At 41.2% G+C, this 15257-nt stretch overlaps 1 protein-coding gene across 1 annotated transcript in view; it reads right to left on the bottom strand.

Moving 5' to 3' along the window:
* Positions 1–15257, bottom strand: part of pcdh19 (protocadherin 19) — a 144744-nt gene that overhangs the window by 45818 nt on the left and 83669 nt on the right. Inside the window, 1 exon segment of the mRNA XM_034181842.1 lies at positions 6936–7108. Coding sequence (XP_034037733.1) covers positions 6936–7108 — 173 coding nt within the window.

The following is a 15257-nucleotide window of genomic DNA, read 5'->3' as shown; positions in this document are numbered from 1 at the left end:
TCGGCATGAGGAGTTTATTCGGACATTCCACTGTTAAAGGAGATTTTGTAATGAAAGAACGTGCAGGCAGATTCGCATGTCGGGCCGGACCCGACCGCGGGGGGTCGCGACAGGAAAAACACCTCCGTTGGAAACCTTAACGGGCAAGTTGGAACATGCCCAAGCTGTTAAACAATTTCTCAGTTACTCACTTGATGAAAGCCATCAAAAGCCGCCTGAATTTTACAAATGGTTTTCAACACGGGGGTGTTTTTCCTGTTGCGGCGCAGACAGATTTGCAGCGTCGTCACGGAACCGACTTGGCGAATTTGCGCGCACGTTCTTTCATTACAAAATCTCCTTTAACAGTGGAATGTCCGCATAAACTCCTCATGCCGACTTCTTCTGAAACTTCTCTGTTCTCTGACGACGACCTGGGTGAACAGAGCCTGAAATGTGGAAGTTTTCAGCTTGAAACAGCCAGATGGACGCCACCTCCGACCGCGCCGATCCGCTTTGTGAGCTGTCCTTAAAGCGAAAGAAACTCCACAATCTCTCATCAGCCGTTAAACTTTTCACCGAAAACCAGCAGAATTTATCGAACAGTGTCCACTCGGATATCCCTCACAGGTCCAGAAAAAATTTTGATAAAGCAACGCGCGCCGTCTCTAGCAGCGTCTCAAAGGATTTCAGCCGAGAGGGCTGGACCAGTGCTCACTCAAAGCCTGCCCACAGGCGGATGACGTCACCGATGCGTGAAAAAACTCACGCATGCGCACGAGGGTTCAAGCATGTCTGGTGTAATCACACGTGATTCAAATCCATATAGTTTTTTTTTTTTTTTTATAAAACTGCCGGTTAGTTTTCTAATAAACCTCGTAAACAATAATAATTTCAGATAACAATCTGTTGTCCTCAGAGAGACAACACATCTGACATCAATTTGTGCAAATTAACTAATTATGTAATAGGCAGCGCAGAGGCTTGGTGGTTAGCACTGTTGCCTCACAGCAAGTTCTCCCCATGTTTCCTCCAGGCGCTCCAGCTTCCTCCCACATCCGAAGACATGCATGTTAGGTGAATTGGAAATTTTAAATTGACTATAAGTGTGCATGCAAATGTGTTTGTTTATCTATCCAGGGTGTATCCTGCCTCATGTCCTATAACTGCTGGAGCAGGCTCCATCCCCTCCGTGACACTTGATTGGAGTAAGCGGGTATAGAAAATTGAAGGATTATGTAATAATCTGTGATGTGATTCTGTGTAGAGTTGCCATTTGATCAAGAGTTCAAGACTTATCACTTTGAGTTTGACCTTTCAAGTGCACCCAAACTGAAAGGATGTGACAGATATAAAGGTGATATGACTTCAAATTAGGCCCAATCTGCAGCACTGCGTGAAGCTGCACAAAGCCAGTGCACATGGAGCCGTGGTGGTTTTCATGCCTGCTGCCTCCACCTTTTCAATCACAAGCAGAATTTTGCTTATTTGGGTATCCATGGGGTGTTGGTCAAAAAACTGATTTGTAGTTATCTGTGTGGCAATGGGTGTGTTGGCCTAAAATGAGCTGTGGTTATCTGGGCATCTGTGGGCGTGTTGGTCTAACAATGAGGTGTGGTCATCTGTACATCCATGACTGTGTGGGTCCACAAAAGAGGTGTGGTTAGTTGTGCATCCATGGGTGCGTTGGTCTAAAAATGAGGTGTGGTCAGGTGCAGGTGCAGGTAGCAGAAAGTGACTGGGCTAGATTTTTGCTCATCTGTAGTGCAAAGCTGAGCCTAGTATATTTGTGTATTACAATACTCAGATGTGCCTATGTGTGTTCACAGCACACAGACACCCTACTTGTATACGAATAGAACAGAATTGAAAAGAACCATTAAATGAAATAAAAATAGACATACAAACCTTCATATTATTACACGGCATAAGGGAACCTTTGTGGCTGCTGTCTGCTGGCTCACACCATGCGGATCTGTTACCTCACCAGCAGAACCAACACACGGACGACTAATTAAGAGAACAAATTTAACCGCTTTTCACACTGTGCACTATTTTGTGCTGTGATTACATACCCTCTAAATAGCATAGTGGTGATGGACATGCCCCATATCAACTTGCACCTTGACCTGGCACTATGGATTGTAAAGAAAAGGCCCTTAGTGTTTTATAATAATCATCGGTGCAGCCAAATCCTAAAACTAGCCATACAAAATGAGTTTGACCTTTAAAAGTCACCTACTGTTAAAGATCATGTGACCAGTACACAGGGGATATACAGGATGATTTCATATTAGCGTTTAATAGTAACCATACACTGAAAAAAGACAATAGTTGAGCCAACTTAATTGAATTGTTCTAATTGGTAATACCTGAATGAATTAAGTTCTTTAAAATTAAATTAGTAAGTTAGCTCTAACTTAGTAACTTAATTTTAAAGAACTTAATTCATTCAGGCCTTACTAACTGAAACAAATTATTAAGGTGGTTCTTTTTTCAGTTGTTGGTGGATTTTTAATGAATTACCAGAAAAAGGCATTCTAAACATCCCTAATTCATAAAATTGGGCTCAAGCTTTGACCTCCACCTGTAACCTTGACTTTTAACCATTTTTTTTCTAAAAATTAAATCACAATGTCCCTCACTGAACCTTTATTCAGGGACAGACATACAGAACTGAAAACATTATCAGTCTATTCATTAAAGTTTGCGGGTGTAATAAGCTTATAAATAAAATCTTTTTTTGGGGGGGGGGGGGGGATGACATTCTTACAACTCAGTTCTGTTAAGATTTTAAATTGTCCCAAAATAGCAAATAGTTTTAAGAATTTAGAGAACTTTATTAGAGTGCCCAAAATCTTTAACGGCAGTCCCCACCTTAGTGTTGAGGTAGACCTCAGTACCTTTATACCTGCCCTGACCTCCACACTACAATCCTCAGTGCTGATTGCAATTTGAACGCTGAAGTTGTCCAATTTGGAAGTTGTCCCCAACTAAATTCACAATGGTAACAATTACAATGGAAACACGCAAAAACTCGGATTAAAGACAGAGAAAAAATATCTAATAGGACACTATAATAAAAATGACTATAGTATAAGTTAATAATAAGTTAATCATTTAAAAATGAAGTTAAACAAAATTGATCATCGTCCTAACAGACTTTCAAAACAAACAGAAGAAACCATTTTGTGACATCTTTGGGGGAGAAAACAGTCTGTTGTTAAGTCTGTGGACAACAGCTGTTTAAAAAAGCCAGCAACAGCCTAATTGTAATTCTACACAGATACGGTATCAAGTATTTGTTTTAGACCAAAGAACGGTCAGCACTGTGGAACAGCCTTTTGTGCTGCATTATGCATTCAGGAAGTGTTCTGCTGAAACAGATACAATCATTGGCGGCGGTAATGAAAAAAAAAACAAAACAAAGGCCTCAGAGAGCTCTCCCCACTCGTAATATTTTTCATGTACATCATTTCTAATTGTCTCAATAATGAGATCCCACTACTAGAAGACTTGTCAGCATCCTCTTTTTTTTAATGTTCAGGAATTTTGCAGGTTGCAAAGTAATTATGGCTGGCAACCAATCGTCAGCAAATTCACTTATCATTGTTCATTACTGTGCGAAGCCTTTGGGGAGCCGCTGTGAGGTGGTTGTAATGGTCAGCATGCTTCCTGACCCCCACATACGTCTGTGTTTCCCAGCCAACTCAGTCCAGGGTGTACGGGCTACTGGCTTCATCAACGTAAAGTGTAGGTTGTATAATGATATTATTCCGCAGTGTAACAACATCAACAGCCAAATTGCTCCGAGTGAAGCATCTGGCTGGTTAAATATGCCAAAGCAGTCAAAGAGAGCAGATGAGTGAAAGCCAAGCTGTTTCTCCTGCCACGCTACTTCACAGTGAGGAAAATAGATCGATAAATAATCTGAACAAAAATCACAGTGTTGCCATTTTTTTGTGCCTTTTTAGAAAAATTTATCTGGCTAATTCAAATTCCTGCCAAGGAAGAGCAGTGGAAAAAGCTCTCTAAAAATGATGCAAAATTACACAAGACATTAACTAGAAATGTAGCAGAGCCTCTCATTATGTAACATGGTGTAAATGTAAAATGAAAGAATCAGTGCATTTTTTTTTAAATCCTATTCATATTAAAACACTTTTATTTGCAAGAAAACCTTTTTTAATTTTAAGTTTAGTAACAATGAATGACAATCAAATGGGGCATCACCATATAACAATGGCAATAACTCCACAGACCTAATATTTTTACATTGTTGAAATGTTAGTGATACAAATAAATAAATAAATAAATAAATAAATATATATATATATATATATATATATATATATATATTGGAGACACCCATATTGGAGACACCCATTATTTGGAGTCTGTGGTGGACACAGGGGCAACCATCTCCCTGGTATTGGCCTGACATCGATCTGATTGAGGCCGAGATGATCGAGGTAACCGCAGCTTATAGTACTGCAGTAGCAGCAGTAGATTCACTAGCTAAAACATGTTCTTGATGACTATGTGGACATTTTTTTTGCAGCTGGAGATAAAAGTAGTCCAACATGTTAGTGACGCCAGTTTGCTTCAGTCCATCTGGCTCTGGCTCCACCAATTAGTCTCCTGTTCTGCTAAAGTAATGTTAAGTCATTTTTAGAAGATTTACGTGGTGGTTTAATCGCTTAAAATGTGAAAATCTTTTGTATTTGCTGTGAGTTTTACATTGTTTTTGTATTCACTGCAGTTGTGTCCAATGTGGTGGACTTCTGGGTTTGCTAGTTCTGAGTACAAACTGTGTGTGAAAATGTGACAAGTAGCACTGGCCTAGGCTTTGGAAGTGAAAGTGAAAGAAACAGACAAGCAAGTTCATTTGAGACTACTTCTACTACATCTGCTCTCAATGTCCATCATGAATGCAATCATTAGAGTATTTACTGCAACAAGCAGACATGTCCAGTAGGTGGAGAGTTTTATTTCTAGAATTTGAAAGTATCACCAGCAACTGACACTCATGTATTTTACCATGTACACTGAACAAAAATATAAACGCAAAACTTTTGTTTTTGCTCCCATTTTTCAAGAGCTGAACTCAGCTGAACCCCCCCCCCCCCCAGTAAAGCAAAACTACACATTTCAGAGTGGCCTTTTATTGTGGCCACCCTAAAGCCCCGGTCACATAGCACTAACGAAGGACACCGAAGCCAAAACGAAACAAGAAATCTGGATTTAAGTTGACTTTCAGAAACATTGTTTAACCGTCGTCCAGCTTCATTCCTACAGCTGGAGCTTTGTCAGAATTTTCACTTTGAAAAATGTGAACAAATCCCGACGACAACCTCAATTCGTCCGTATTCCGTTTTGCTTTCTGTCTTGATGGTTCCTCATCATTTGTATAGTTCCCATACCGTCAGCGTTCCATTTGACTGTCATCCAACTTTGTCCAACCTCCCAAGTCTGATGTCTTGCACTAACGTTGATGATATCTGAATGGATCAATGATGAGCTGAACGTGAAAATCAATGTAGATTTGGAATGTATAATAGAAGACATACCTTCATTCATGATGAACGTGCGTGTGCCACAAATGGCTGGAACGGCCATGCACACACGCACATTCATCATAAATGTTTCGTTTTGATTTGATTTGATGAAAGCGTCAAGCTCAGCGTTCGCTTCATTTTTCCTTTGTTAGTTTCGGTTTTGTTTAGTTCCTTTATGCGCTCTTGATTCCCAGGTATTTTGGTGATGCAAGAAGGGCAGGATCATTTGTCCACCTTTTCTTGACGATTTGTGACTTTTTTCCTTCGTTGTGTGCCATGTGACCAGGCCCTGAGGCACACCTGTGCAATAATCATGCTGTCTAATCAGCATCTTGATATGTCACACCTGTGAGGTGGGATGGATTATCTCGGCAAAGGAGAAGTGCTCATAAACACAGATTTAGACAGATTTCTGAACAATATTTGAGAGAAACACGTCATTTGTGTATGTAGAAAATGAATGTTTTAGATCTTTGACTTCAGCTCATGAAAATGGGAGCAAAAACAAAAGTGTTGCATTTATATTTTTGCTCAGTGTATTTTCTTTTCAACAGTTTTTTCCTTTTTTATGGGATTTTTTCTCATACCATAATTTTTACCGGTGAGTTGTTCACTCACAGGTTTTAAATATGATTACAGCTGCAAAAAAAAAAAAACAGGGGAACTTGCGTCTTTTAAGTGCTGTCGTCGGGGGGTATGCTCTGAAAAGTGAAAATGTCCAGCGGTTCCTCTTCAATGTCTACAATTTTCACACACACTGCTGAGCTGAGCTGTTGCGTCTGTGCATATGACGGCATTTTCTTTGAGTTCTGTAAATACCCTCAGGTGCACTCGGTTCCAGTGCAGTTCTGCTGCAGACAGCTTGATCCTGCTTCCTCCCTCAGTGACCCGCTCTCTCCTCACTCTGACTGGCAGCCGTTAAAAACAAACATGACCCTGCCTCTGACTGCTGCCAACCAAGTGGATGTCTTTTTAAGCGGCGAGTTAAGAAATAAAACATCAACATTAATTCCCGGATGGATAATGCCCCTAAATAATGAATGAGGGCACGTGAAGATATGCAGATTCTGTCCTCCTTCCATTGTGAGCCTAATTACTGCCGTTCAGGCACGTCTGAAGTCGATCTCTCTCCTGAAGAGCACACGCGGCTCCTATCTGTCAGTAATGTTGCCTAACCCTGTATCAAAGGCTCGCCTTTGCTCTCAGAGATCCAACACTTTAGCTACTCTCGAAGGACATCAAAGACTGCAAAACACTTCTGCACATCTGAGGCCTGCAGCGGCCATAATGCACCATTAAAGACACAAATGCACCAAGGTCTTATCTTGAAATAAGCAAAACAGACTCCAGCCTCATAAACACACACGGTACATATGCACATGCACACTTTGTGTTTACCTTGGTCGGGCAACTGGCAAACATTGGGTGGGACCGTCATGTTCAGGACGTCGTTGACAGCCGTGTCGACGTAGTGACCTCTCTGGACGTCGTGCTCGCTGTCGGTTTGGTCGCTCTCCTCGTGGCCGCTGTCCTTTAGGCTGTTCCCTTCCAGGTCCTTGAACGTCGATGTGCTACATGGGGGCCAGGAAGGAGCAGAGGGGAATGTTGGTTAACTGTCACATCACCTTCCCTCACATGCTCTGCTTCATGCATTGTGTCTGACATTGCGCGACAAGCGGCCCTTCTCCCTCCCTGCCCGAGTTTTGTTCGTCCTTCGAAATCTGAACTTTTATCTTTTCCATTTTCATGAATTCACAGCATATGATGGATAATTTGTTTTGCAATTAAAACTGAAGCGATCCTTCAAATAATTTGAGAGTGTCAAGTACTAAATTGCTTTGAAGCAAAGTTTGAGCCTTGAGCATTCATTTTACCCACCAAGAAATGTATGAATCAATGTATATTGTAATTTGACTTGTTTTTCTGGCATAAAAAAAGCTCATAATGCTTTTAGAAACTTCCCAATAGGGCACAATAAGGCAAAGTTTTCTGACAGTGTCTGAATTTGCCACAGCTGCTGTCAAATAAATTGTTGGACTGGTTGGATCATTCGTTTTCTATACTACAAACAAGGGGTAGCTTGGAGTCTAGCCTGCCTCTCATCCTGAGAGGTGGGGTACACCCTGGACAAGACGTCAGTCTATTGCAGAGCCACATATAGACAGACAAACTCATTCACACTCGCACACACACCTACGGCCAATGTAAAGTTGTCAAGTCACCTAAACATGCATGTCTTTGGAAGTGGAAGGAAGCAGAAGAACCCAGAGGGAACTCATGTGAACACAGAGAAGATGCAAACTCCACACAGAAAGGCCCAGGTGGAACATGATCCCATGACCTTCTTGTTGTGAGGCAACAGTGCTAACCACTAAGCCACTGTGCTGTCCTGGCTGTATCTGGCGGCACGGTAGCTTAGTGGTTAGCAGTGATACCTCACAGCTAGAAGGTCATGGGATCACTTCCAGGCATTTCTGTGTGGAGTTTGCACGCTCTCTCTGTGTCTGAGTGGGTTTCCTCCGGGTTCCCTCTGGGTTCTCCGGCTTCCTCCCACAATCAAAAACATGCTTATTTAATGTCTAGTCCTTTCTCTGCTCCTGACCAAAGCAGCATCTCTACATCTGGAGTTGGTCCAGACTGTGGCTGCCCACTGCTCCTAGTGATTGTTTTGTGTCTAACTGTAATTAGGATGTGTTAAATGCAGAGGACAAATTTTGTTGTATGTGCGTACAATGATAATAAAGGTTATATTATTATTATTATTATTATTATTATTATTATTATTATTATTAGGGGAAGTGATGATCTAGTGGTTAAGGCGTTGAGCTTGAGACCAGAAGATCCTTGGTTGAATTCTCAGCCTGACTGGAAAATCACTAAGGCCCCTTGGGCAAGGTTTTTAATCCCCTAGTTGCTCACGGTGTTTAGTGAGCGCCTTGTATGGCAGCAACCTGACATTGGGGTGAATGTGAGGCATTATTGTAAAGCAGATGGAAAAGCGCTATATAAATGCAGTCCATTTACCATTTACCGTTATTATTATCATCATTGGGTTAAATTAGTTGCGTACTTCCAATAAAGCTAAACTAGAACAACATTAAAAAAGAACAACATACCATAGGCTATAATATCAGTATGTGATTCTTTAAATTCCGTTAAATGTGTGTCTGTTCATTGGTGCCCTTCCTGTGGATTATTTAATTGTGGTCAAAGGTCAACAATAAATTTTTTGGTTATTCTCAGTATGATGAGTAAGATCCAGGGTTTCAGTGACTTCCTGGACTCAGTCAGACAATGTGCTGAATTTGTAACTTATCTCAGCAGTGACGTTCATGTCTCTGGGTCCTTTCGGGCCAAGAGACGCCTGGGGAGAGCTTATGGAGGGAGTTTTGAGGTTGTTGGACAAAGTTATGAGGTTGTTGGACATTAGTCAAAAGGAATGTGGAGATATCTTTGGTTTTTGTCTCACTGGAGGATCTCTGGGTGTCACTGCAATGACTTTGCATCAAACAAACAGTTACAGAGTGAGACTAAGATGAGTAGTATTACTTGCATTGTGAGGAATGCTATGATACTTTTCTCTGGACATGATCCAGCATGCAGATGCCTCAGTGTTGAGGATTACAGCAGCTGGAGATGGCCAAAGGGACGCACTTTTTTCACCTGCCTGCGGCAGGTAAATGGTTACTTACAAAAGATGATGACTGACCAGTTGTCTGCCTATGTGGCTGCCAGAAAGATGACCCAAGGCAGTTTGAGAGTATGGTAGTTGTGGTGATGTGTGATCTTTAGTGTCTACTGAGATCTGAGTAGTGGGTGGATTTAGTTGTTTTTCAGTAGTCACATAGTAAAACTTGGGTCTTTGACAGTGTTACATTAAAACCAACAGAAAGTTGTATTTTGCAAATAAAAACAGGTACACCCCTTTGAGTCTGGTCTGCTGGAGGTTTCTTCCTCAATATCATCAGAGGGAGTTTTTTCTTACCACTGTCACCTGTGTGCTTGCTCTAGGGGTTGGTAAGGTTAGACCTTACTTGTGTGAAGCACCTTGAGGCAGCTTTGTTGTGATTTGGTACTATATGAATGAAATAAATTAAAACTGAATTGTAGATCAGTAGTGAAGGAGCTGGGCTGCCATTGTGTATTGGCAAGTCCCACTCAGGATACTGAGTGGGACTGCATTGTCTCAGTCCACCCAGCAGTAAATGGATAGCAGCCTTTGTTGGGGAAGTAACCTGTGATGGACTGGTGTCCCATCCAGGAGGAGTCATCAACTCAAATTTTCTTCAGTGTGGAATTGGGAGATCTGCCCTGGCACCAGTGTGCTTCAGAACCTACTGTATGTAGGACTTCTATGATTAATCAAGTGAATGATTTAGTCTGCTGGGTTGGTTTGAATCCTGTAATCCTCTAATTGGGTATTAGTATAATAAATCTGAACAGATACCTCCTCTAGCAAGAAAAACAGCAGTGTGTGAACATTTCTTTAAAATATATCAAAATGTGGGTTTTCACAAGAATTTGGACTTGAATGTGGACAATCTCACGACATTTCGTGATGGCATCAGGAAAAGAAAATTAATCTACTGGTTTGTGACACCATCAGGAAAAGTGCCACATTTTCATGACAGGAGCATGAGTTCATTTTGTCTGTGACGGTACCACGAAATGCGGAGGGGGGGGGGGGGGGGGGGTGTCAGTGGGGGTTATGGTCATGGGAAGGAGTAGGGTTACAAATAGTAAAATAAAATTAAAAGTCACGACAATGTGACTCATTTCGTGACAGGAGTATGAAAAAAGCGTGAGACTGAGCTGGATTATTCTGCATAGTTGGTCTAAGAAGTTGCTGTTTTTCTGTTATTGAAAAATGTAATCTCACACTTCAACAAAATGTTTCAGTTAAAAAATATAATTTATAAAAAATATAATTTATAAGAAATTATATATATATATATTTTTTTTAACCTTCACTTTTGATACTCTGTGTGCTTCTTACCCTGTGTGCTGCTATCTAATTCTATCTAATCCAATCTAATAATTCTCAAAATGGTTCATTGTGAAATAGTTAAATAGTTAAAGCACTATTTGTGACTAATTCTAATGGCTGTTATATGCACTGAGAGGAGAGGAGCTTTGAGGAGACAAATGTGGCAGTTGCTGGTCAGGACTGAAAACTGTCCACCACAGAGGTGGGATGTGGTAGCATGCACAAGCACATTCTCAAACCTGACCTGCAACAGTTCTGCGAAGTCGAACGCATCACTACATGCAGAAAATGTAGCTTTTACATACTTTCTGTAGGGAACCATTAAGACTGCATAGATGGCGCCGCACTTATGTGGAGTTTTTGACAGGGCCATTCTGAATGGATGCACAGACATCAAGGACAAAGCACTGAACAAACAGGAGACACTCACTCACTCACTACATTCAAACAAATACTGCAGTAATCAGGAATTCCTGGAAGGAAGATGGATGCAGGAAATGCCGGAGGCATACGAACGGAGCATCTGTCTAGTTTGGGGCTCACAGTCAATAAAGAAGGTGGGATGGGGGGCAACAATCAACAGCTGCACAGTAACAGCATGATTTCCCTTCATTTGATTTCTATCCCACTGGAACAAATTCAGCTTTACAAACAACACTAAATGGGGTGAATATATATATGCATGTGTTTCCAGTGGTGGGTAGAGTTGCAAAAATCTATACTGAAGTACAATTACTACCATATAAATGATTCAAGCACAGGTGAAAATTGCCCTTTGAGAGGTCTCCTCAAGTCAAAGTAAAAAAAGTACCTAGTTAATAATTTACCCACTTCAGGGCTGTCCTCTTGTGGTTGTCTGTGTTCAAGCGTGGACTAGTTTAAGCTGACTGACTCCAATTATGATTATTACAGTTCTTGCAGGGTAAAACCTCTACATGTGCCCTCACTACAGTGCATGGACACGTGTGCACATGTTCTTACCACTTTATAATATTTGTACTCAGGCTTTCTTGATGACATCATCAGGATGGGGGTAGTGGAATTACAATTCTCGCCACTTTATAATTTTTGTACTCAGGCTTTGAAGTGCTACAGTAGTGCACTTATGTGGAAAATGTAGGTAGAAAAAAGACAGGGACATGTGCTGAGTTATTGGCTGAACTTTGTTGCACTGCAGATGCACAGCAAAGCACTTCATCACATAACATTTTGTTTTACTTTCATAGGTTTTGGAATAAAAACTATAGCAGACTGTGGCCAGGGATTGTTGCCACAGGCACAGGGATTGTTGCCTTTTGTTCTCTGTCTTCCGTCTTCCTTGTTTGTGTCGCATCCCAAAAAGAGGTGATGCTTGTTTTTTATCCATGCAGTGCACCTCGGCATGTGCAGTGGCGTTCAAAGCACTCCCCCAGTTTACAGCAGACTGGTTATAATGAAGGAGCAAATGCAGTTAAGTAACAAGTAGATTACTGGCTCAAAATAAAAAACCTACACGAGTAAGGGAAGAAATGCAGACTGTCAAAAGTGCTTCTTCATATAAAATGAAAAGAAAAAAGCTATGTGCAATAATTTTAATGCTTTACTACACAGCGGCAACGTCCAGTGCAGAAAAAATAGGACAACACGGAACTGCCAACTCTTACAATTCCCTAAATTGCTGCTTTACGCTAACTCCCCATACACCTGTATCTTAAAATGTCCAATATACACTATTTTTAGCTATAAAGTACTTAGGGATGTGGTCACTGTGAGTAGCAGCTGTGTGGTCAAGTTAGGGCCTCGCTAGCAATGTGTGCTGCCTGCTGTGGACGCAACCTAGTTGGGTTAACTGTGGTTAACTTTGGACACCTGAATGGGAAAGTGTGTCCAAACTTTAGACTTGTAGTGTATGGGTTACTATGTGGTTAACTGTACTAACAAGTATGTACTTCAGTATTTCTGTTGAGTGAAATTTTAGTGTTATTTAATTCATATATAAGCAGCATTAGCACCAGATTAGCACTATCTTGTAGCACGTAGCTTGAGGACATTAGGTGTGCTGATTCTGCCACGGTTACTAAGGCAAACAAAACACTATGGAAACCACTGTACAGTCTATGAAGGTATCCACCTGAATGAATGTCAGCCTGTTAGCCTTAGCTTTGCTAGTTTGGCAACTATGACATGGGTGGCATGTCCAGCCTTTATTTGTCTTATCGAAGTCATGCCAGTCTTGTCCAAATGCAACATCTTTGCCCATTTAAGGGTTGGTCGGTACATTGGCACTGCCAAAGCATTTGAGCTTCAAAACTACTCTTCAGAAAACCTATGGGTGACATCATGAGTGTTTGCTCAGTATATACAGTGCATCCTGAAAGTATTCATAGCTTTTCACTTTTTCCACATTTTGTTATGTCACAGCCTTATTTCAAAATGGAGCAAATATTTTTCCCCTTAAAAATTCTACTTGCAACACCCCATAATGACAGCATGAAAATTTATTTTAAATATTTGTAAATGTATTAATAATAATAATAATAATAATAATAATAATAATAATAATAATAATAATAATCAAATGTACGTAAGTATTCACACCCTTTGCTCAGTACTTTGTTGATGTACCCTTTGGCAGCAATTACAGTCTCAAGTCTTCTTGAATATGATGCCACAAGTTTGGCACAGAGTTGTCCTGAAGCCACTCCTTTGATATCTTGGTTGTGTGTTTAGGGTCATTGTCCTGCTGACAGATGAACCGTCGCCCCAGTGTGAGGTTAACAGCACTCTGGAGCAGGTTTTCATCCAAGATGTCTCTGTACATTGCTGCCTTCATCTTTCCCTCAACCTGACTAGTCTCTCAGTTCCTGCCACTGAAGAATATTCACTGTAGGGATGGTGCCTGGTTTCCTCTAAACATGAAGTCTGGGATTCACACCAAAGAGTTCAATCTTTGTCTCATCAGACCAGAGAATTTTGTTTCTCGTGGTCTGAGAATCGTTCAGGTGCCTTTTGGCAAACTCCAGGTGGGCTGCCATGTGCCTTTTACTAAGGAGTGGCTTCTGTCTGGCCACTCTACCATACAGGCCTGATTGGTGGATTGCTGCAGAGATGGTTGCCCTTCTGGAAGGTTCTCCTCTCTCAACAGAGGAATACTGGAGCTCTGACAGAGTGACTATCAGACTCTTGGTCACCTCCCTGACTAAGGCTCTTCTCCCCGATCGCTCAGTTTAGACGGGCGGTCAGCTCTAGGGGGAGTCCTGGTGGAGTCGAACCGCTTCCATTTACTGATGATGGAAGCTACTGTGCTCATTGGGGCCTTCAAAGCAGCAGAAATGTTTCTGTACCCTTCCCCAGATGTATAGGTCTACAGATAATTCCTTTGACTTCATGCGTGGTTTGTGCTCTGACATGCACTGTCAACTGTGGGACCTTGTATGTAGACAGGTGTGTGTCTTTCCAAATCATGTCCAATCAACTGAATTTACCCAGGTGGACTCCAATTAAGTTGTAGAAACATCTCAAGGATGATCAGTGGAAACAGGAGGCACCTGAGCTCAATTTTGAGCTTCATGGCAAAGGCTGTGAATACTTACGGACACGTGATTTCTTAGTTTGTTTGCTTTTTTGTATGTTTGCAAAAATCTCAGAAATGTTCTTCACCTTGTCATTATGGGGTATTTTGCATAGAATTTGAGGAAAAAAAAATTATATTTCATCCATTTTGGAATAAGGCTATAGATACATTCTGGATGCACTGTATAGATTCTGTGGTTTCCAGCCGCTCCTGTATATTGGTGGAGGTACACGAATAAGAGAGGGAGGAGGTGGAGGATTAGGAGAAATTAATAAATGAAAGTATGAAAAAGGTAGAAGAAGTGAAGGACAGTAAAAGGTAGGTGCATTCCGCAGTCCAGCAGAGAGGACTGCAGTGGAGGTAATGCTGGCTTTCTGATGTTATCACTGTAATTGCACCTGTCCCAGACCGTAGGCTCACTGGCTCCCGAGGGGATTTCTTTGTAGTGTGCTTCATAAGCCCACACTTGAAGCTTCTTTGTTTACATTAATGCGGGAATTCTTTTGGTTGGGGGTGGGTGGAAGTGCCATAATGGGTTTTTTAAAATGCCAGGTCAGCCTCAAACAAAAGAAAGACTGGAATGCTCCATAGCTGCAGGTTAAAAGAAAGGTTTTGAAGTGAGCCTGCTTATAAAACCTCTGGTTGGAGAGGGCGTCATTACAGGACCCCATTCCCAACCTCCAACCCAACATTCTGACAACACGACTTAATAACCTTCTTCAGGTGTAACGAAATACCCAAAGGCCAAAAAAAAAAAAAAAAAAAAAACTATTTATGCTTGACTTAATTTCAAAAGGAAACATATTGGCTACTCATGTCACCACCTTCCTAAAAGCTTTGCAGCCAAATAACACAAAAAAAGACATCTTACAGCTAGCGTGTGTACGATTTAAGGGTGTTATTAACATAAATGGAACATATCTTTCAAAACCATCTGTTTATTTAGGTGTATTTCATGAACATAGAAAGAATCCTTCATATATGTTGCACTGCCATGTTGATACACCAACCCAAAAGAAACACACTTAACCTGCCTTTGCAGTGCGGCTGGAAGACAGAAGAAAAGAAAAGCAGCTCCCTGATACACCATCGACTGGTCACTATAGTGCAGGCTAACAAGTTTGAGAACCCTCATTTTTGTGAAATGGAGGATCATAGATATTGCTTATTACAAGAGAAG

This window comes from Thalassophryne amazonica, chromosome 11, assembly GCF_902500255.1.
Source record: "Thalassophryne amazonica chromosome 11, fThaAma1.1, whole genome shotgun sequence".
NCBI classification, from domain to species: domain Eukaryota; kingdom Metazoa; phylum Chordata; class Actinopteri; order Batrachoidiformes; family Batrachoididae; genus Thalassophryne; species Thalassophryne amazonica.
The sequence above is the reverse complement of the archived record's forward strand: the minus strand, read 5'-3'. Positions and strand labels throughout refer to the sequence as shown.